The sequence below is a fragment of the Micropterus dolomieu genome, linkage group LG10, assembly GCF_021292245.1.
Source record: "Micropterus dolomieu isolate WLL.071019.BEF.003 ecotype Adirondacks linkage group LG10, ASM2129224v1, whole genome shotgun sequence".
Taxonomy (NCBI): domain Eukaryota; kingdom Metazoa; phylum Chordata; class Actinopteri; order Centrarchiformes; family Centrarchidae; genus Micropterus; species Micropterus dolomieu.
The window spans coordinates 19,604,276-19,627,644 of NC_060159.1; the positions used below are offsets into that span (position 1 = coordinate 19,604,276).

Consider the following 23,369-nt stretch of genomic DNA (forward strand, 5'->3'; position numbering starts at 1 on the left):
GGTTGATGAACAGAATTTTGTTTGGGGACAGTTACGATGATTGATTTATTATTTAAGTAATTTCTCATGCAAAAATGCCAAATATTCGCTTCGTCCAGATTCTCAAATATGAGGGTCAGCTGCTTTTCTATATTTTAAATTATATGTAAAACAGAATATCCTTGGGGTTTGGACTATGTTTCAGAAAAAAGAAGATATATATCAAGACTTCACTTTTGCCTCTAAAACATTTTAAACCTCTTTGGCAAGTGTGTGCAGCAGCTTGTTCAGAGATTTAGACATTTCATGAGTTTTAATGGTGACCGTAACTGTAAAGGCTCTGTTGTGACTCAAAGTAGTAGCGTCTCCCTTGCCTCTCACAGGGCCAGAAACTTATAGTATAGGTTCACATTTATTCAAGTCTTAAAACCACGCCCATATGTACACGTAAACCTACAGTTCTGTGGTGCTGATACAACAGAAGCACATGCTGACAGGCATTATATCCAAATACATTTAAATTTGCAATAACGATCCAGATCATTTTCAGACTAACAGAAATGCTCGCATCCTACTAAATTACAGCGTTAGCATGGCAGTTGAATGAAGATCTTTCAGCAGTGAATGCTGTAACAGTTATAGACTATTCTGGAGGATAACACAAAGGCAACAATGGTGCCTTGTGTTTTTGGGTGTGGCCCATCTTCTCAGCTCATCTTTGGGAAGCAGCAGAAGGGAGGATCAAGGATTTTGTCTGTCTGCTGTCCCTAATTTGAATTTGCACATAATGTCTGCCAACTCAGTGATCAGCTGACTCCGCTGATCAAACAATAAAACATTTGGTATGAACGCTTTGCTTGCACTCGTGCCTCTCTGGATATTATTCAGGACTATTTTATTTTGCCACCAAGCCTGTATATTTAAAATTATAAATCATTTAAGATTTGACAGTGGCTTTGATTATATGGACGTTTCATTTGATTTCTCATTTGCTTAATTAGAAATTGTTTAGCCCTTATTTAATAATGACTTTTCTAAAAGTAAGAGCTAAAAAACCGACCTCATACAAGTACCTCATCAAGCATAACTTAATTTAGCCCCAATCAGACTGAAACAAAACATCTATGCTACATATTAGGATAGTCATGCTTAGAAAGATTTTTGCTTTGTAATTTGGTTTCAGATGATTTCTCTGAACTTTGTCCAGATGGGGTGTTTATATTAAAACTGATCATGGAATGAGAGCTGTTAACCGGTTACTTTAACAGTTTACACCTCCAGAGAAGATTATAGCTAAAGTGTGCGCTCGTGTTATTTGAAAATATTCCCCCTACACTGTAGTGTTTCTGAGAGTGGAGATGGGGGAGTAAGGCTGATAAAAGGTGACGTGTAAGGGTCTTTTAATGTCTGTGCTTCATGCTCCAGCAACCTGGCACACCTGTGAGCATAATGTAGAGCAAGAGTGGAGTCAAATTAATACCAGCCAAATGCTCATATCAAGACCCATGTTTTTAAGATAAGACCCTATTTTGACAGCTATTTTAACAGCCGAACAGTCACTGCACTCAACTTTTTTGAATCTCCCAGGTGAGTGCACCCGTTGATGAAAAAGTAATTTTCCAGCAATATTCCGTCTTTGGAGTTTCTCTATTGGTTCTACTTCATTTTACTTATACTGAAGTTAAAATGGAGAAATACACAGAATAAGATGGGCAAATAACAGTAGAATCGCCACACTATAATTCAGTCTAATCCAATAATACCAACAAGGTATAACCCCAAGAATGAGCAACATTAAACATTTAAATATTAATAAAGATAATATATGTTGTAGAACTACTGCACTGGATTACCTTTGTTCAGACAAAGGGATTTTAAAGTTGCTAATAATTGCTACAGTGTGTCCTTTCAGTACATTATTTATTGTTCTGCTCCTGCAGAGGTTTAATTTGTGGTAGTCTGGAAATTATTTTTAGTTTTTTGTGTGTGTTTGCTTCCAAGTCTTTATCTCACCTATAAAGGCTGGCCATGGATTAGTTGAGCTTCCTGTTCATGCAGACAAATCACCTAACCACTGGTGATGTATGCTACAAGTGAAGACTTTTTGTGTTACAGCAAGGCAAGTGGGGAATATTGCACTAGAAAAGATAATTTGTGTGTATATTTTTATATATATAAATAAAATGAGATGGATATTTTTTGCCAAGCAGATCCTGCTTTGTTTGCACTGATAGTTCCCATTAAGCACAGCTATTGTAGATAAAAGGAAAAGTGGTTGCTTGGGTAATATGTTGTTATTAGCAGGTATCTGTTGATGATGATGGTGATCTTTCTTCTTTTCTCAGACATGATAAAAGCTCTTGCATATTCACCTTTTTTTTTGGTTTATTTCAACTGAACGCAACCAATTTGCACATTAGAGAAACCCAGTGTTTGTTGTTTTTGTAGTGCTGAGTGAATCCCAAATCTCAAGTGATGTTTCTCTTGCTCACAGCATTTTAGTTTTAAAGTATGATTACCATATTAAATCCTCCAAATAAACTAATTTAAGAAAATTATAGGCAGCATTGTTTCTCTGGAGGAATGAAAGCAGAGCAATGCTTGATGTATCAAAGGGGCATTATGGAGTTTCCAGCGGCCACTAGCGGTGCGGTTATAAGATTGCAACCAGGTGTGTGCTCGTTCGTGTGCTCGCTTGAACTCATGAGCGAGCATAATCCGAAACACAACCACTTTCATACAGAAATACCACAATAAACGCAGGAACACCAGCATGCAGGCTGTGGCTTTCCTCCAGACATGTTCAGGCTCTGTTACTTCAACGTTTCCGTCTCAGAGTCAGATCAACACCGGCGCCGTATCTTTCATTCAGCACAGCGAGCCGCATATCGGCACAATACTCGTGAAAAAAGGCAGAGTGACAGCGGCTGTAGACAGACAGGGAGAACAGACAGAGCTGGAAACTCAGGTAAACTCCCACTGCAACGTTTTATCAACTGTAGGTTGAACTAATCGATGCTCGTTACATGATCACGGTACATTTACTGCATTTAGCCGACGTGCTACAGCGTTAGCTCGCCTGCTGCTTTTCAGTAACGTTAAACATCTTTACAATCTGTGAATCTGTCACCGGAGGTTCAGCAATGTCAGCACACCTACGTGTATTGGATGATAATGAAACTGTTACTGAGCTGGAATGGATATTATAATGAGATTGTGTCACACTTTATAACAGTTAGACCGCAGTAAGTGACTTTACTGTAACTACTGATAGTGGATGGCACTTTGGGTTGTTGTGGCCGTTTTGTTGTAGTGTTTTATATTATGTGGGTCACGTTAGTTACAGCGACTGAAGTGGAGAAGCTGTGTACCGGAGTATTGGTAAAACCACAAACATAAACTGAACGTTACGAAGAAAACAACGGCAGGTCCGAGCTAATGTTACCGCGTTATGTGGCTGCTCCTGGCTGCATCACTATAACGTTAGGCCAATGTTAGTAAACAAATCGCTCCACATTTGCTTTTTACCGTTAAATCCTTTCAGGCTAAATCAACAGTGGTACACAGGATAGTAACATGGGTCGCGTTAGTTGGTAGTAATGTGGAAAGCGATATAACTTTGCACCGGATAACATTAGCAACTGCTCGGCGTTAGCTCGGCGAGCTAATGTGTGTTTCTCCAGCTTTACTAATGCTCACTTTGTTCTTACTCGACTCGACCTTTATTGTTGTTTTGTATCCTTACGTGGAGCCTGTGTTTTGCTGTGAGCTGGTTGTTTTATGGTGTTAGTGGACTGCATGTCGTGAGCTGCCGTGTTGTAGTCTGAGAGAGGCTCGGGAGCGCGTACAGGGCTGAATCCAACCCGGAGACCTCACATTAAAAGCAGAATAGTGGCTGATGCGAGCAACGGAGAAAACAGACGTGTGCTTCATTCAAACAATCCAGGGAGTGAAAGGGAGAAGCTGGACATGTTCAGTCATGTGGGAAAAATTCCTTTTCTGCTAGTTTTATATTTAATACCACATACGTGATACGCTTGTGCAGTATTTGTACAAGTTCTGCTAATATACCGTAGTGGAGGCGCAGAGCGCTATGATCCTCAAGGTGAGCGTCATGACAACCAAATGCATCAGTCGGCTACTTTTTCAGGAGCCTTGCTAGCTTGAATCCTCTTGTACTGTAGAACAAGGACATCCTCGGTGAATAAGCGCATATAATATAAATTTACTTATAAAGTAAGAGTCAGTATCGCACAAGACAGACACTGTAAAACTTGAAAAACTCATCCTGCTTTTGTTTTATCCTTTCACTTTTATTTGACTAAAATTAATGCAACTTTCAAATGAAAAAACAATGAGGGAAATAAATTACATCAAGTATTAAATTATACTCTTTATTAGTATTCATGCGAACATCACTTAGTGAGATTTTTGAAAAACACATTTAAAGCCTCTGTGAAAGCATATTTTCTCAATCCCTACTATGAATAATGGTGTCCTACATGAACACAGTATTTTCTGCCAAAGTTTTAACAGCTTTGGTTATTTCCCATTCTTCTGTGCTCCTCTCACTGCTTTGAAGTGGGCAGGATTAGGTTGTTGCTTATTTAGGCATGAATATTTAATACAGTTGAGAAATACTTTAACGTGTTCGTCTGTCACCTATGAAAAACTTCCTAGAGACTAGTAAAAGAAAAATTTTGAGTAATTCATTCCTACTTAAATGTATCCCCTGTAACATTTAAAAACAAAATAAAAATTCATAAAACAACATCATCAAACCCACAGCCAGTGTGGTCTGTAATATAACAATGTGATACCTGCCAATAGTGGTCAGTTAATCGGTCAACATGCTAACAGATTAGCTCACTAATGGTAATGCTAGCCCGTAGCTGTCCATCAAGAGGCTCTCTAACATGGTGTGCTGCATAAGTACGACTTGCTACCTTGTAATTAAAGCTAAACAATGGTTCATCCTCTCCTCCCGCAGGTACATGATGTTGATCAACGGAAAAAATGAAGTGTTCATGATCGACAGAGACAACACCATCTTCCACATAGCGAACCTAGAGTTTCCTTTCCGGAAGGATCCACGTGTTCACTTATCAAATACTCTATTGGATGGGGTAAGATATTTTTCTTCCTGTTACTTGTCTTTATGTGTTTAGGCGTATTGTTCCATGCTAACTTCTCTTGTAGCTTACTGTAAATCCCATTAGGTGACCAGTTTCTCTCTTGACTGGAATTGCATATCCCATCCATCTGTCCCATTCCAACCACGTAATGTTCCCATCCTGCCCCTGCTGCTCATACTTGCAGATAATTTACATCAGTTGCCAAACCTTATACACTTTTATTCATTTAGCTGATGATTTTATCCAAAGCAACTTACAGTTGCTTAGTATGTCGGAGTATGCATGCCTCTGGAACAACTAGGCATTAAGCGTCTTGCTCAGGGACACATTGGGGACGTGTGTCACAGTCGAGAACTGAAACCCGGTCTCTCACACCAAAGGCATGTGTCTTATCCACTGTTCCATCACCACTCCAACCTTAGGTGAAAGTGAGGATGTTTTAGTCTGACAGCGTCTGTCAAAGATGGCTGACAGGAAAATGATCACCCATGTCCTGGAGAAATGTCTGTCACTGTTGCCTCTCAGTTCCACCGTGGTGCTGTGTTGTAGCGCTCAGCGGTGTGCTCCCTGGGGTGGCGGCGTGGTTCAGTGACTTATCCTCACCCTGTAATACCAGGCTCAGACTTTTGTTGGCATATTTGTGCCATTCAGGTCACACAGGTGCCAGCTCTCCCCAGCAGCAGGTGCACATGCACTAGTCATTATCGCACTCCCTCACTGAAAACATAAGCAAGGAAACAGCTGCGTGTTCATGTAGTCAGCTAAGATTTGATTAGAAATGTCTAGCGGTGTTTGTGGTTACTATTCCAGTACTGGAGATAACAGATAAGTTGCCCGTGATTGTTTTTGTTTTGTGCCCGGCCTTGTTTTGTCAGAGTTTTGCAATTTTATGTAAAACAGGTTTGCTAGGCTTCCTCTTTGCTTAACAGTTACTGATTGATGCAGTGAATTTAGTTTCCTCACCAAGACAGGACATTTAATTGCGGCATATTAGTGTTCCTTTTGAAGGAGTGGGGCGGATGTGTGTTTAGATTGCTCCAAGGTTTGTTTTGACGCGTGTTTATTCATCTGTTGATGCTTCTAGCTCTCAGTTCGGAAAGGCTGTTTACGGTGAGCCCTGTAGAAGCCCAGCTGCGGTTTCTGATATGTTTCATCTTTAGCCCAGAGGCACTGGTCTTTGTCTTTACATGCTGTTTTGTAGTACAGTTTTAAATGAGCTTTACATCAACTTGAGTTCCAATTTTGGATGAAAGCGCAATGTAGATTGAATTCCTGGTGGTATCCTTTGGTCACATTAATGTATTCATCTGCTGCTGCTGTCTGTGCAATGGTTCATTGCACCAGATGCATAATGATGGCAGCCTCCTGGAATGACATCATTTCTTCTCTGTGCTGTCCATGCCTCCCATTTACTCCCCTTTCTCCCCTTTAACAGACCAGTATTGGCAAGTGAATGTTGACGTTTTGTGCTTTGTTCTGTCAGATAAGAAATAAAATCATGTCAACCTGTAAGGATACATGTTTTTCTAACAAGCACACTTTGTACAATCAAATCTACCAAAAAGGCCATTGTGTTCCTTGTGTTGTAAAATAACAAATAAATGACCTTGATTCCTTGTTTGTGTGGCAAGACAGTGTGTCAGACCTCACATACATTCACAAGGCGTTTTGGTGATGAAAAACTGACGTGTGTCTTGGAGGTAATTTTGTGAAGGGGCAATTTTGCTTGACTGACAGTTGTCTTGCACTGTCACAGTTAATTGTGGTGGTTGACCGTAATATCATTGCCATGTCCAACCTTAGCTCCACCCAGCCTTCCTCTTTTAAGACGTCTCTTCTCGAACCTATGATTGGCATTACAGTCATTACGTTGACTTTTTTTCTACAGGCTGTCTCCCTCTTCTCATTATCAAAGGACGAGCGAATGGGGGGGGGGGAGAGGAGAGAGAGAGAGAGAGAGAGAGAGAGAATAAGATCAGCATGAAATTGTGAGGTTACAGCTCTGTCCTGTAAATCTTGATAGTTAAAAAGAAAGGACGGTGTTGACCACGGAGGAGCTGAGGTTAGATTATTCTTTTGGATTTTGTGTACAAATGAAATACTTGTAGTTATACAGAAGGGAGGTGGTTCTCATGTTGCCTATTTTTTTATGTTAATCTCTACAAATGTACAAAGAAATAAATTAAGACACAAAAAGCAAACATGGAATGATTCTGAGGTCATATTAACAGTGTCTTCCTGCCATTATAAGGTGGTGAGGCTCAAAACTGCTTGAATGATGATGAATGTAAAATCATTGTGGAGAGCATAAAAACTAACCACAGGAATCTTCCCAGATCTAATGGTTATAATTCAAACCCAGACTTATTTAGCAAGTTTAGGTTTTGGGTGTAGTTTATTCAAAATCTGCTCTAGATTTTCGAACTTATTATTCACATATGGAAAATAATAAGGTAATGTGGTAATAACAATGTTCCAAAATTATGTGGAATTGCATATTTCTTCATTGGAAAACATAAACATTTTCCTGGGGGATGACCACCAAACCCCCAACACAAAAATACCATCTTAATTTTTTTAACATTATACCGCCCTGTGAAAGCATGCTTTAATCCCCTTTGACATTATTGTTATTATTTGTAAATGTACCTGCTTTACACCTGCCTCGACTTCTGCCTGCTCTCACTCACACACCTTTACCTCTGGTCTCTCACTCCATACACACTGGCTTTCCCCGCCTCTCTCTCCCTGCCTTCTCCCCTAAGTTTCTCCATCAGCAGTGGGTTGAGTTTTATATAGTCAGATAAAGTTTTTATCTGGCTATTTTGAAAACACAACAATATATTAGGGGTGGGAATCTCTCCACAACCTTCAATTCGATTACGATTCAGAGGGCTGCGATAAGATGATTTCTTTTTCTATACAGGATTTGTTTTTTCTCACTATGTGACTACTTGGTACTTTTTTTATGCAAAGTTTGTGTAATGATCCATCCAGGTTTGGGGATCCAATTAAAAAAAATATACAATTTCAGATAATTATTTCCATATCTGTGTACAAAAAGTTGGAACGGCTAGATAAAAAAACACTAAAGCATCTTAAAGACTTCTACTGGAGCAATTATAACCATTATATCTGAGAAATGTCATTTACTTAGTCTTGAAACTCTCCACAATGATTTTACACTGCATGCTCAATTATTTACAGGTAAGGATTTTGACCATATCATAATTTTTATGCATATTTTCCAACTCCAAGCTGTATATATTTTAATACTTACAATAAAGTTGAATGCTTGTAATAAGCATTCAACTTTATACAGCTTGGATTCGGAAAATATGCATAAAAATGATGATATCGTCAAAATACTCACTTGCCTAATAATTGTGCACACTGTACATTCATGGCACAGCACCCAAGCTCAAAAATCATTAGCTGCGCATTGATATTAATGATCGTGTGAAATTCTTGTAGTGGCGCTCATTCACTCGGCAGCGGCATTGCTCTCACACGGGTCTCTATTTTGTGCACGCCATAGACTGTCCAGGTGCAGTCACACTTCCGAGTTCCATCAACATTACGTCGTACTGTGCGATATGACAAAAAAATTTAAATCCCGATATAGGTCTTTTCATATCCCAATAACGATACATATCCGACATAGAACACTTTTTTTATTTCTCTGCATTGTAAAGATGGAGTAAGCGATTCTGGAGAAATCCAACACCATGACAAATACCATGATAAAGAGTGAACAACAACACAGCAATTAATGTAACTTGTGTTAGGTAGGTTGTGAATTAGCAAACTGACGCTACTTGCTGCTGCAAAGCTATCACGAGAGGACGAGACGGTCCCAGAGCAGCACAGCAGCTCCAGACAGCGACGCTCACAGCGCTCTTGCTACTACATCACAACAACAGCATGTCTTGGTGAACTATAAAGTGAGCTGTATGTCCGTGGGGAAGTTATTTATTATTTATTTGGCACTGCTGGATAGTGTTGTGTGGCTCGTCCATTGAACGTGTGAAAGAACGGACCGCGGTGAAGTTAGTTTCAAGTTGGATATTAGTTTTGTGTTGGACATTTGATAGTCAAATTCCAACATCAAACTAAAACTAAATAAAAGATGGAACATAATTGTAGACGATAGACTTTTTTTGTATCGTCAAACAATAAATATCAAATCGCACAGCCCTACATTACATTATCAGTTAACGCTTAGAAAACTGATTTTTGACATTTGCGAATTGATTCAGAATAGTCCACGTCGCAATGCATTAAAGAATTAAGTGAGAAAACTTAATTATTATATCAACCGGACGACGTACCAACATTCAGCGCAGATAGAACAGCAGTGGCTGAACTTTGAAAATGGTGCATTAATCAGTTGTGTCAGGAATGCAGGCTACTGTGTTTTAATGTTTGACATCTGGCCTGATCACTAAAGCGGAGTCCCTGGAACTCCACTGAATGTAATTATCAGCTTGATCTGGTCCCTATTAAAAATATCAACCTCTCCAACTTTGCATGACTGAAATGATACAAAATAATTTATATCTCTTATTGTTAAGTCATCATTCCTGTCACCTCTGCTATGATGCCACCATGTTTGTTCATTTGGTCAGAATGTAAGCATGATGGGTGTTAAAGGATTTAATTTCCCAAAATACTGTTTTTGTGTAATAGCTGATCCTTTAAGTGAGTTCTTACCTGCTGCTTTTTTTAACAGTCAGTTACAGGAGTAGAGCATAGATAGTCACCTAAATATTTTATGAGGGGAAAGGAAAGGAGTATGGTTCTCCAAATCTATTGCTCTTTGATCTCTCAAATCTATTCCAGGTAAAGCATCAGAGTTGCGACCCTACTTTCTCTTACATTACTTCAGCGGTGGAGACTCTTGCTCATCTCTGCTGTCACTGCATCTCATGGTTGTGTAACAGTTCTTTGAAAACTAATCATATGTCTGTCGGGTGTCCTGCACCACCGCTGCACCTGACTCAACTTGAGGGTCTTGCATAATGCATGCGCAGTGCTATTTCTGCTCTGTGTCCTTCTTCTACAGACCCCACCATGCATACACACCACACACCCACCTCCCCAATTCCTTTGCTGTCCTTCACTTTGCTGCAGGCATCTCCCTCTCTGATCATAAATCCCCCTGAGCGCGCTCACCCCCTAGTGTCCCACTCTTAGTTTCCATCCTGCATTAATACGTTGAAAGAGGAACCATTTTCTACATGCCATGATGTTAAAGAGGTCATATTATGCTTTTTGGCCACCCCTAAGGGTACAGAAAACACTGCTCTGAACTGCCTGAAAACAGCTTATTTGTAGTCCAGCCTTTTCCCTTTGATCCCTTTGGTCATAATGCTCGCCTAGCGGCTACTCCGACACGCCCTCAAATACATCAGTGGAAAAACACACTGAGCTGCAGCACACAGTCACAAGACGTCCGCCTGCTGCCTGTTCAGGCAGTCATTGGACATAAAGTTGTTACTGTGATGTAGAGACAGAGCTCAGTTAAAGGTGGTATTATGGTTTTTTGCTTTTTCCCTCTCTTTTATATATAGTTCTATATATCTTTTTTGTGCATGCACTAGGTTTGCAAAGTGAAAAAGCCCAAAGTCCACCCCAAAGGGAGTTCCCATCTCCCACAGAAAACACTGCTCTGAACTGCCTGAAAACAGCTCTTTTGTAGTCCAGCCTTTACTTCTCTTTCTTGTGACGTCACAATGAAAATAAATGTCAAAATGCTCGCTGAGCGACTAGTCCGACACGCCCTCAAAAACACCGGTGGAAAAACACTGAGCTGCAGCACACACCTCTCCTCTCCCTTCCAAACACTAGCTACCCTCCAAGCAGTCAATGGACATGAAGTTGTTACTGTGATGTAGAGACAGAGCTCAGTTAAAATGATGGATGAAAGATACTTTTGTTATAGATTAATAACTCACCACTCTGAAATTCTTGCTCCAGTCCAAATTGCCAACCTGTTCGGCAACATGTAGCCTTCAGCTGAATCGAAGCTGTTTACCATCTTTTCGCTGACCGCCTTTCTCTGCTTCTGATTGGCAAATACCGGCCTTTCGCTGATCTGCCCTTCTCTGCTTCTGATTGGCTAGTAGTCCTTAACTAGGAACTGCGCATGTGCAACTCCCAATAAAGATCATTCAGAGACAAGATGTATCACTTCATAGCTAAAATGAAGCGTTCAACACAGGGTGAAAAGAGGAGTTGCAGCAATGTGCAGTATGACAAAAAATATGCTGTTTTTTTTAAATTAAACCATGTAAACCTGTTCTGGTACAACCCCTAAATAGGATTTTGAACCTGAAAATGAGCATAATACCACCTCTTTAAAACTTTATGGATGAAAGATACATTTGTTACAGATTAATAACTCACCACTCTGAAACTCCTCCTCCAGTCCATGTTGCTAAGCTGGTAAGGGGAACATGTACAGCTGAACTGAAGCCGTGTTTACAGGCTTCTCACTACCTGCCCTACTCTGCTTCTGATTGGCTAGTAGTCCTTAACTAAGAACTGCATACGTGCAACTCCCAACAAAGATCTTATAGAGGTAAAATGTATCACTCCATAGCTAAAACGCTAAAACGAAGTGTTGAACACTTGAAGAGGAGCTTCAGTAACGTGCAGTATAACAAAAAATATGGTCTTTTTTGAAAATGAAACCATGTAAACCTGTTCTGGTTAGGGATGCACCAAAATGAAAATTTTTGGCTGAAGCCGAAACTGAATATATTGAAAAAATTTGCTGAATACCAAATACTTTATTTTGCCAATTACATAAATTACAAAGTCAAAACGAGCTTTTACCTCAGTGTCTCCCACAGAATATGGAGAGATTATGGTGGTGGGTCCGAGGCCCTAGAGGGTCCGATAAAGTAAATTACATGTGACCGATTATGGGTTTTCGGGGGCCGATGCCGATATTAAAGTGAAAAAGAGCCGATTTATGAGCCGATATTTAGATTTAGAGAATGATTTGGATAGTAGACCCCTTTACTGTATAAACTACACTTGGAACAGGCCGATATTGAAAACTGGTATGTATGTGGGCTATAAAACCTTTTCTTAAATGGATTATGTTAATAAAATAGATTACTGTCAAAAAGTGAACATGTAAACAATTGCACATCAATAAATATTTGTTGCTGGAACATGAAACTTTTTCAGCCATCTGTAAACACGGAGAGAATAAGCATGTGTATTTCACTTTACACATAATCTGCCATAATTTCAATGTAGCATATTCACATCCAATTCATCCCTTTACCAGCACTCTTCTGACCAAAGCTAAGAGAAACCATTTCTCATCATCTGTCTAAATCATGCCGTCTATGTCAGTGAGCTGCTGTTGAATGCATCTAATACAACATTACTTTCTACAACGAGGACCTGCAACTTTGAGATTTCATTTAACTAACGTTATAACTACAACTAGAGCCGTTACGGCTCTGACTAAAGCCTTTCACATCTTCAACTTCACAAAAAGAGGAGCTACCGGAAGCCGTGTTAGATTCTTGTTCAGCTCATGTTTATTTACATGTCCGCTCTGGTTTAATCATTTCAGACATGCCGACTAACTGCAGACAGGCGGCTCGCAGATATATTTAGAATACGTTAGAAACTATAGTTTAATGGCTCATTAATGTTAGCGCTCCTCCACTGATAAACATGGCATTAGCTTTGTGGCTAATTTAGCAACAGGCAACGTTAGCTGCTGTAACGTTACATGATTTTAGAGAATATTTAGAAGTGATGAACTAGAGACAAATGTGGACCGTTCACTAGAACATCCACACAGTTTCAGAATAAATCTACAGTTCCATCTGTCAGCAGCGTAGCTTCCAACACCCAGCTACCGTGACATTAACCTGCTGTGAGCGGGTGGGAAGCCGGGAGAGGGCAGAGAAAAACAGGAGGGTTAGCAAGTCATGAATGTTTTCAGGAGAGGAGACGTGATTGGGTCTGTTTTTATTATTTAAGGCATGTAATTAACGTGACAAAAGACCAACACACCGCTAACACAGCCCTCTCCGTGTTTGGTACATGCTGCAGTAAGCTCTGGTAAACTCCGGTCAGCTGATTGTTTTCTTCTGTGTTTTTTGTGGTGAGGCAGTGTTGTTAACAGGGGAGCTGCAGCGTGCCCTCTGGTGGGCAAACTATGCAACACCCATGACATGAGTGAAGGATCTGACTTTTTGTTTCTTTTTTAATAGTCGTATATCTGCCGTTCTAAACGGCCGATGCCGATTAAATTCAATTGGCTCATATCGGCCGGCCGTTAAATCGGTCGGGCTCTAATTTTAGTACTCGAAGCTTCTATAGATTATTTAATCGATTCATTAATGCACGATGTGTGACACTGACACAATTAAGTATTGATGCGAAGAATTTGCGTCGATACATTTTAGTAATGGATGAATCTTTTCAGCCCTACTTCATAGCCTCTCTTCAGGTAGGACTCTCATACTGCAACACTTGACTTTGTAAAGAGAGAAAATGACAGGATAAAGTCGCTAACCTGCCTGTCAGCTTGCACTGGTCAGTTTCAGTGGATTTACCATAAAAGCGTGAATATGTGTGCACTCCAAATTTAGGTGCGGCTAGCTTAATCGCCTTCTCACAAACGAGTAACATACACTCAAAGCGGTTCAGACCGTTTGTTGCCTTTTCTAAGAAGTCAGCCACAGATGGAGTGGATGTGCAATTCAGCAGAACAGTGTATGGAAACGGCGATTTTTGCGTCTTTCTCGGACATTTTAAAATGCTTCCACACTGCCGACATGTCATCGTAATTGTTCGGGAAATTTTCCCCGGCCTTTTGATTTATTAGGCCGAACACGAAAGGGCTTTTCTTTTGCTATTTTTGGCTGATTAATTTCGGTGACCGAACATTCGGTGCATCCCTAATTCTGGTACAACCCCTAAATAAGATTTTCAACCTAAAAATAAGCATAATATGACATCTTTAAGACTCGCCTTCTCCACTAAGTCATATATCTTTAGCTCAGTATTTATGTGTTTCTGTTTTCCACTGCCTCTCTTGACCCGACTCTTGTCTTTATCTCTGCAGGAGATGATCATCGACAAGGTGAATGGTCACCCCGTCCCCCGCTATTTGATATACGACATCATCAAATTCAACGTGAGTAGCCCAGCCATTTGAGAATGTGTCGTCTTTCCTTTGACCGATGACTCCTGAAAATCTGCCAGATGAAGATGTCAGACAGAATAAACAAGCCATCCCTTTGGAAGAATGCCATTAACACTGTGGTCAACAGCAGCTCCTTTCTTTGCTTTCTCTTTTTACTTACTGTTAACAAGAGGTCTGGTTTAGAGGAGGAAATTGTCATTTCTGTGGCCATGGTCTAACAGCAGTTGGTAGCATGTAAATTCAGAGCAAGGTGTGTGGGCTGCACATCCGGAAAAAAACATTGATGTGGAATGGGATTTGCTTTTCTTTACACCTGAGAAATCAAATTCTCGCTTGAGTTCCTTCAAGGCTGTACCATAGCAGGCAGCAGAGCAGCGCTCATCCAGGCTCTGCAGTATTTGCACGAGGATGACTGTGCTTGTCAGTCTGCGCGCTGGAGAAAAGAGCATGGCTCTGCTTGACCCCACACCTCGTCACGCACTGAGCTTTACTAAAGCCTGACCTTAACCACAACACTAGGGCTGAACTGCGTCTGACCCTTACTGAATATTTATAAGTTTTTGTTCTTTTACTACTGAAATTGGTTTTGCTGCGCTTCATTGACAAAAATGTTGTTAAACATTAATCCAAACCTTGTTCCAAGTTTTGTGTGCGTGTGATGATCAATCCATTACTTGCATTATAGTTGGGAAGCAGTAATTGCTCTGGTGCACCTGTACATTTAAAATGAGCTTTTATATATGTGTAATAGCATGTTTCTCCTGTTACATTATTTTGACGTTTCTTAAGAACAGCCTGCGGACAACATTACAAAGCTGTTAATTGTTAACAACACTCATACTGGCTGTAAATTAATTCATCCCTTTAAATGATCTGTGTGCCGCTAATGGCAAGCAGGCAGGCACAGAGACAAATGAGCCTACAGTTTGCCTTTAGCGAGCCCCTGCTATCTTCATTATAAAATAGGGTAAGGAGGGGGCTACTTTCGGCCTTTATGTTTGTCTGTCGCCTCCTTCTCTCAATCAATCAGCGAATCACCACAAGCAAGCACCTCTATAAAGCATCCAGTGGTGAGGGGAGCATCTTTGTAAGATGGTACAGAGGTTAGCAGCTCCACATGACTCCCTTCCCCAAGCTATCAGGAAAGCGCTGTTGTATTGATCTTAGCTGCCCATTAGTAGCCCTCCCCATTATCAGTGGTGGGCTGTACCTTGGCACAGAGGCTCTGTCCTGAGACTCAGGATGGAAATGCAGCGGGAGGGCAAACACACCACCTGCTAGGTCCATGGCCTAACGTGGCTGCTAACTTGTTTGGAAAGTCGGGTGAAGCCAGAGTGCTAGGATGCTTTTGATTAGAGTGAAATGAGAAGTCTGTGTCCTCTCGCAATGTTGGACAATATAGCTGTGAGTGGAGGGTCAGAGTTTACTTACCTGATGGATTTTGATGGAGATAAAACATTATATCGTTGTCTTCATGTTGGAGCAATTGATATTTGTAGTCATCCCACAGTGTGTTATTATTGTTATTACGTTAAAAGTGCTGATGTGTACATTTACCTCTCCAACTTTGAAATTGATTGACCCGGACTATCACTCCATGTCTTGGGGTGATAGTCCGGGTCAATCAATCTGCTCTCACTGGAGATTATGAAAAGCCTTATTTATTTTTGTCCTCCTGTAATGTTGCTTCTGCTTGTCAGTCACTGTCAGCTCCCCAACTGTGGGGGAACTGACAAGCATAACAACAACAACAACATATCTGTCCTTTAATTTTCATGTTGCTTTAGAAAGCTGTTATCTTCAAATAAAACTGTGGAGGTTTGTATGTGACATCAACGTCGTCGTCCTGACACAATGATTGACCCCGTTGTCTTTCATCTCGCTAATAATAATCGCTTTAGGTGCAGAATTAGACAGGATAATTGGCTTCATCAGATGAGCAGAAAAGAGTGCTTTTAACTTTCAATGCGGCCCACAGAAACCTTCTCTGTCGAGCTATGGACTGCTCTGCTGACATCCCCTCCATTTACTTCTGCTTGAGAAGTTTGTCTGCAGGTACACTACTGTAGCTCTGCAGGGCTTTCCGCCTACAGAGAATAGCCCCAGGCTGCATCATTCCTTTCAAACCAGCGGCAGCATCATTCTGATGACGTGATGTAGCTCCTCTGGAGTCTCTCTCTAGTTCTAAGGTTTTATTGGTCTTTAGATAGTTACTAGTGGCCAACAATGACTTTAACCGGAGTCATTTTAATTTGCTCGTAAATCACAATGCATCCAAAGCATTCTTTGGACATTCATTAAAGAAATGGAGGTGTTATTATAGGGATAATTGTACTAAACTGTAGCCAAAGGGGCAGTAATGTTTTGGTTAAAATTTTTTAACCAAAAGGCCTGAAAATTCAACACACAACCTAGTTAGTGTTGTGCACTGGATTTTATACAGTACTAATGCAGTTAGTTATATATTTTAGCACAGTTTACCCAAAGAATTTTATATATATACACAGTACAACTACATAGAATCGTCATAAATTGTGGCCTACGACCTGCCAGTCTACATTTATAGATGCAAATAAATTCTCTTCCAAAGCCAGAGAACTAGGAACTCGAGCTTATGATGTTCAGCACTGGAGGAAGATGGTAGAAATAGATGGAGACTCTCCTGTGGGTAAGGTCTGGTTCCAAACTTGACTACATTGAGGAAGAACGGATATTCTGTCTTTGGAACAGCCCTAAATTTATTTATTGACAAGATCTTCTGGCTTTAGAGGAAGGCTGCCGTGTTTAGGCTGCCAACACCCCAAGTAACAGAGAGAGGAATTAATAGTTTGAATTTTCATGTCCTTTTATTGTGGCCAGCCTAAGGCACACCTGGGCAATACCCATGCTGCCTTATCAGCATCTTGATATGCCACACCTGTGAGGTGGATGGATTATCTCAGCAAAGGAGAAGTGCTCACTAACACAGATTTTGACAGATTTAAACTATAACTATAACCAGAGAGAGATTCCAATGCTGATTTTGTCACCTGCGTATAATGTAAATTATTATTTTTGTTTTTGCTGTATTCTGAGTTCATCCTTCAACTGCTCCAGCCTTAGTCTAAAGAAGGCTTTATTTCTGACTCTGGTGCTCTCTGGTGTTCTCTGGTGTTTAATATTTAATATGTATTTTTTATATATAGATTCTTTATGCACTCAGTTCAATTTACCCAGAAATAGGATTATGTAATGCACTGAGTTGTACCTTGTTTGATTTAGTACAATCTTTGACTGTCCATTTGTGATGAATGTATCTTTAGATTCATGTTACATAATAAAAGGTTTAATTTGGTAAGGTTTTGGGAATCCTAAAGGTTTTTAGGGTTGCGACTAACTGTCCTTTTCAATATTGATGAATCTGCAGGTTATTTGATTGATTAATTGTTTGGCTTTAAATGTCAGAAAATAGTGACAAATGCCCATCACTGTAGCTCAAGTTGGAGTATTGAAATTGCCAAATACACTCAGTTTACTATCATAGAAAACTATGAAAACAAACAAATATTTATCTGAGTAGCTGGAACCATTACTCTTTAGTCATTTTTCCCTTAAAAATTCAGGCTGCAACTAACTATTATTTCTAACAGTGGAAAAGGTGCATTGTCTCTTTTCCACTGAATGGTACGGCTCAGCTCGACTCACTTTTTGTCTCGATTCTGTTTTCCAGTGCAGAATGAAAATATGAGCTTTTGAGTACATGTGTATTACTTGGAGGCTGTACAGGCAGAGCTGTCCTAAGGTGTATCACTATCAGAGGCATTTATTTATAGATTTAGTCTCAGTTATTTCAAGCCTGATCCATTGCTGTTGTTTGACAATAATGGTGCATTGTGCTCTGTTGAAATGCTGGCTCTAGCTTAGTTCAAACCCACAGTGATGACATTAAGTCAAAGTGGAGCAGCAGTCACAAGTCAGAGTTTATGCTATTCACACAGTGAGCTGTCAAGATGCATTACCCCCTAGAACCGCAATGATTCCACTGATATAATTGATTTATTCCCAGTAATGTTGGATTAGCAAGATTCTTATCTGCTGTGTTTTCCTGTTGAACAGGAGTGGACAGCACATGTCTTGAATCATCCACACTTACATCTTGTTCTGTCCTGATGACACAGCTGACAGATGGTGCAGAATGTGTGGGACACGATACCAGCTGTTGCTCCAGGAGACTGTATATTTGTGGTGTTTGCAGCCACCCTAAAGAAAAACAAGTCCTCAAAGTGATGCCTAAATGAGTGTTTTCTAAACTTTAATTTGCCTTTAACCTTATTTGTAGTTGCCAAATTGTACTTTTCCAATTGTTGTTAAGGCTGCATTAAGCAAGTCAGACACACTCTAAAACAAAGTCACACAAACACAGCCATGCTGCTCGATTTATCAAGTCGTTGTGGCTAAATGTGTTGGCAGACCGTTGTTTACTTGCACATTCAGCAGACACAGGGCAACATGGGAATCCTAATGGAGTCAGGCCACCTGATGAATGAAAGTCCAATATCTAATCTCCCTTTTACCTATTTTGGACCAGAAAATCCTTAGGGTGATGTAGTAACTAATTTTACTAGGGCTGCAATTAACGATTATTTTAATTTTCGACAAATCTGACCGTTTTCTAGTTTTAACTAATTGTTTAGTCCAGAAAATGTCAGATAATAGTGAAAACTGGCCATTACCATTTCTTCAAGTTACAATCATAAGAATTAGAGAAACAGAGACACGCAGCAAATTTTGTGATTTGAGAATCTGGAACCAAATAATATTTGGCTTTTTTCCCCTTTAAGAGACCTAAATTGTTAGTTGCTTATCAAAATACTTCTATTTTCTGTGGAAGAACGAATTTTAGTCAAACGGAGCAATTGCCTGAAAGGCAACAGCCAATCATGGCGTTACTCCTACAGGGTGCAGTCTATAACTAGGATAATAGTTGGGAGTAAGTTCCCAAAGAGTGTGTTTATATGTTTTGCTTGATTTGAAAACTCATGACCAGAATGAATCTTATTGTTTTACAATGCTGATTTTCATGCATTTTAAAATTGCATCTGTATTTTAAAGACATCCTCTTATGAGAAACACAGTTCTCATCCTTCACACCACTGTAGAAACAGTAATTTAATTTATTTTCTCACACATTCTGGTATCACTACACACTGCAGGCACAGCTGTATTTTCTGTGGTTTTATATATGTTGTTCTTAAGGCTTGGCGTATTTGCCTACATAAGATGGCAAACTTAAAAGAATGCTCTGATCTGCTTTTGTTTTATGCTGGATATATGTATGATTCACATCACAGTACAGCCTAGTAATTTCATCTGATCTAAAAAAATTATCGGCCATCTACCTCTTCGTCCACTTCTTATAAAAATGGCCCAGTAATTCCATAGAAAGCTCTTGAGAAGAGAGGTGGCCTTTACCAAACCGTAACAGAGCAGAATACAAATGCCTCAATGCCTCTCAATATAAATGAGAGAATATTGATCCATAATCCACTTGTGTAGGAAAAATAAGGGGGGAAATGTCGATTTGTAGATCAACAGCAAATGAATCTGCAACTATTTTCTTAACTGAATAACTGTTTTAGTTATTTTATAGTCGAAATCCAAAACATTTTCTGGTTCCATTAGTTAAGTATTTGATGTTAACTGTGTAAAATGCCTTTGACTAAGTCTTTGTTCATATCATTGAACACTTGTACCAGGGCCATTAAAGTTGAGTTCTCGATGACACCAAACTCATAAGCCCATGCCTGACTTTAACAGCACCTTCAGCTGCGATCTCAGGCATGTTCATCACTGTTGCAAGTTCATCACCACAAGCTTGTCTTTCCATTGGTTTCATCTTCAGGTATCATTTAAAACTTCTCTGTACAGTTTTACTTGCTATTCACATCAGTTGTCACTGATCGATCACTGCGTTCCCGAACATCAATTAAATGCTTTTGTGGCACAATAGTGATCAGCTGACTGCACTCACGGAGCCTCTGGCGGGGAAGATAACCTTGCTTGTCCATAACAACAATAAAAATAATAATAGGCTACCAATAAAAATAAAACTATGGCTTCAACAGGTGGCATTTTACGAATGAAGTACTCTTTTGGTATCGGTATCATTTTAAGGGCACTGGTTTTGGTACTGGTATCGTAAAATTTTAAACGATACTCAACCCTATGAACTACTCAACAGACAATTGAGTTTCTTTGCAAGGCATGGAACAATGGAAATTTATCTGTATGAAAATGTTTATTGTTTTAAAAAGGGGCAAAGATATGCCTATTTAAACTGATAAGCTGTTAGTTACATAGTTATTTTGCTTATCCTAGCCAGGTGACGTAGATAATGCCAGCTTGTTTTCTGAGTTTGAGCTCCTTTTTTCTCTTTCTGATAACTTGTGAGAAATATTAAATGTCAGATTGATGTCATAGATTTAGTTCGTGTCTATATGGCAGCCTTTCAAGTGAGTTTTTATTTTTGTGCTCATAAAAGTGAGTCATTATGTTTAATCACTTTGTCAATTGAGCAACAGAGATATGTGGTAACTGTCAGTTGGCTGTGCTGTACCAGGGTGGTTTCATCACAACTTCTCTGCCTCCATTTAACACTTTGAAGTGTTCAAACAGTCATGTTTGTTTAATGTGTTGCTTGGTGTTTTAATTTTCCACCCAAGCTTCTGTATTAATAACCAGGGGCATGGCTCCGGTCGCTGTTTATCTGTTTAGAACAACTGTGTGTGGCGGGCCAATGATTGGAGGAAGCTGTTGTCATAGAAGAACTGATTCCACTGTACTGTGTACCTTCGGTGTTGACCAATCCCATGAGCTCAACTGATGTCAAGATCTTGAAGTCCAGGGCTTAGTGTATGCACCTGTGTAATGCTCACGTATGGCATTACTAAAAATACATGCTGTATGAAGAGATACTGTTACATATATTGATGTAATGAGGATGTTATTGTGTGTGCCAAAGTTTTATAGTGCCAGTTAATGATGATTTTCATTATTGACTTCTGGCTCTAAAAAGAATTTAAACAAAAAGCTGCATTACGGATACATTAGAGTTGGTGTGACGGTGCTGCAGAAGTCTGTTTGTCCACTTTTTGAAAATGTGACTCACAAAAGTGTTTGCCCTCTACCTCACAACAGGTTAGATAAACAGTGTTGCCATGGCAGTGAATTGGCAACTCATTAATCTTTTAATATCTGTATAATATTAATAATAATATTATAATTTAATATTCTTCCAAAAGAGATTTATTTTAGTATGTATATTAGACGCTCTTGATGTAATGGATAAATTGTACAGTTCAGTCTAAATAGAGACTGTTCGGTTCATTGATTGTATTGAAAACAATGCTTTTTATCTACATAACAGTCTAAATTAAATATTACTATGGTAGATTAAGGGATAACTGAATTTGTTCTTTTTTTGTATGTTTCAGGGACAGCCTGTTGGTCAGTGTGATTTCAATATTCGGCTGTTATGCATAGAAAAGGAGATAATTTCTCCCCGGATGGAAAAGATGAAGACTGGACAGATTGACAAAACCAAGGAGCCTTTCAGTGTCCGAAATAAGCCCTTCTTTGAGATTCATGCATCACGCAAGGTAAGGTGAACAAAGCCATCCCATTCATTGTTAAACCTTAGATTCAGGAGGGGTGATTGAGGATCTTGTTGTGGAGGAATGGACCAGTTCTTTACTTTTGCAAAGACACTGGAGAAGTTATTAGAGTTTGTCCATCCATTTTCTGTTTTATTGTAAGCTCAGGGAAAGCCCATGACCAGTGACATGGCTATTCACCAGTGTCACCCAGTCCTTATATACTGTATCTGGAGCAAGCTATGTAAGAATTCTCTGCAATAAATCAGCACATTCTTGGTAGACTTTGGGCTCTACCAAGATTCAGCCATGTCACTGATTCTGACTTTCATGTAGCATCTTTTGACGGGAACAATTCCAGAAACCCAGGAAACTTTTTAGAAACTGAGGAACTAGCTATGTTTTGACCGGAGGCACCACGGTATAAAGTTCCTGGCCCCCCACTGCTTTGTGAGTAATACCTTGTAGGGCTGCACCATTAATCTAATCGCAATTGCAATTGAGATTACATAACCGCAAAAAGTGTGTGATTTAATAAAACGGAAAAGGTGTGTGTGACATTGTCTTCTGTGTGCGCTGCAGTTTGCTCATTATCTCCGCCCACATCGGGCTCTCGCATGTAGGCTACCCGTAAAAACAGATAAGCCTACGTGCAATGAGAAAAATGATTTATGAGCGGTTTGCGAGTTACTTTTAAGACAACAACCTACCGTAACCCCCCCCCTTCCCACCCCGCCGCTGATCATTCAAAACATAGTAGGACTCGCCGGTGCTCCGACAGAGCGACGTCGGCAGCAGCTGAAGCAGTAAGACAGAAGAAAACTTGGAGAAGATGAGGAAGGTTTGTGTTTGGCTCGCTGGCCATTTAACATTAGCTGTATCGGTGCCTTTTTGTCTCTTACTGTGCGAATACACAGTGAAAAATAGTATAGTATATTAGTAATAGTATATTAGTTTAATGAGAAAAAATGCCAGTAGAATAAAACATGTCAGGTCAATTAATTGTGTCAGCTGGTAAGTACGGGCAAGGTCATTATTTAATAGAATTTGTTGGATGTTTCCTAGCACCTTGTATGGCTGTACCTTTTTGCTCAGTAATACCAAGACTAAGTGTAAAATGCATTATGTTAATTCCGTCACGTTTTCTTGATTCAGATGATCATATTTATAGCTTTTTCCTTGTAGTTGTAGTCATATAATAAATAAATTATCACACCTCAGGCTATAGCACTGTGCTGAGGACAGCAGAGCTTTTATCCTCTGAATAGCTGTTAAGCCTTTTCAAAGGCATGCACTTAATATCAGGTCTGTGGGAGGTCAGCGCGCGATTTAATTTGATGTTTTGCTCGGGCCAAGATCAGTCAGAAATCTTGGCACTGCACTGAACATTCACAAATGATCAAAGTATATGGAGGGGGGGGGGGGGGGGGGTTTTAACCC

The 23,369-nt window shown here is 39.8% G+C and overlaps 1 protein-coding gene across 2 annotated transcripts in view; it reads left to right on the top strand.

Moving 5' to 3' along the window:
- Nucleotides 1–23,369, top strand: part of rngtt (RNA guanylyltransferase and 5'-phosphatase) — a 105,502-nt gene that overhangs the window by 22,155 nt on the left and 59,978 nt on the right. Inside the window, exons 9-11 of one of the 2 annotated variants that reach the window (XM_046060679.1) lie at nucleotides 4,970–5,105; nucleotides 14,218–14,289; nucleotides 21,771–21,935. In XM_046060679.1, coding sequence (XP_045916635.1) covers nucleotides 4,970–5,105; nucleotides 14,218–14,289; nucleotides 21,771–21,935 — 373 coding nt within the window. The remainder of the gene's footprint in view (nucleotides 1–4,969; nucleotides 5,106–14,217; nucleotides 14,290–21,770; nucleotides 21,936–23,369) is intronic. The other variant, XM_046060681.1, reaches the window with a different exon arrangement.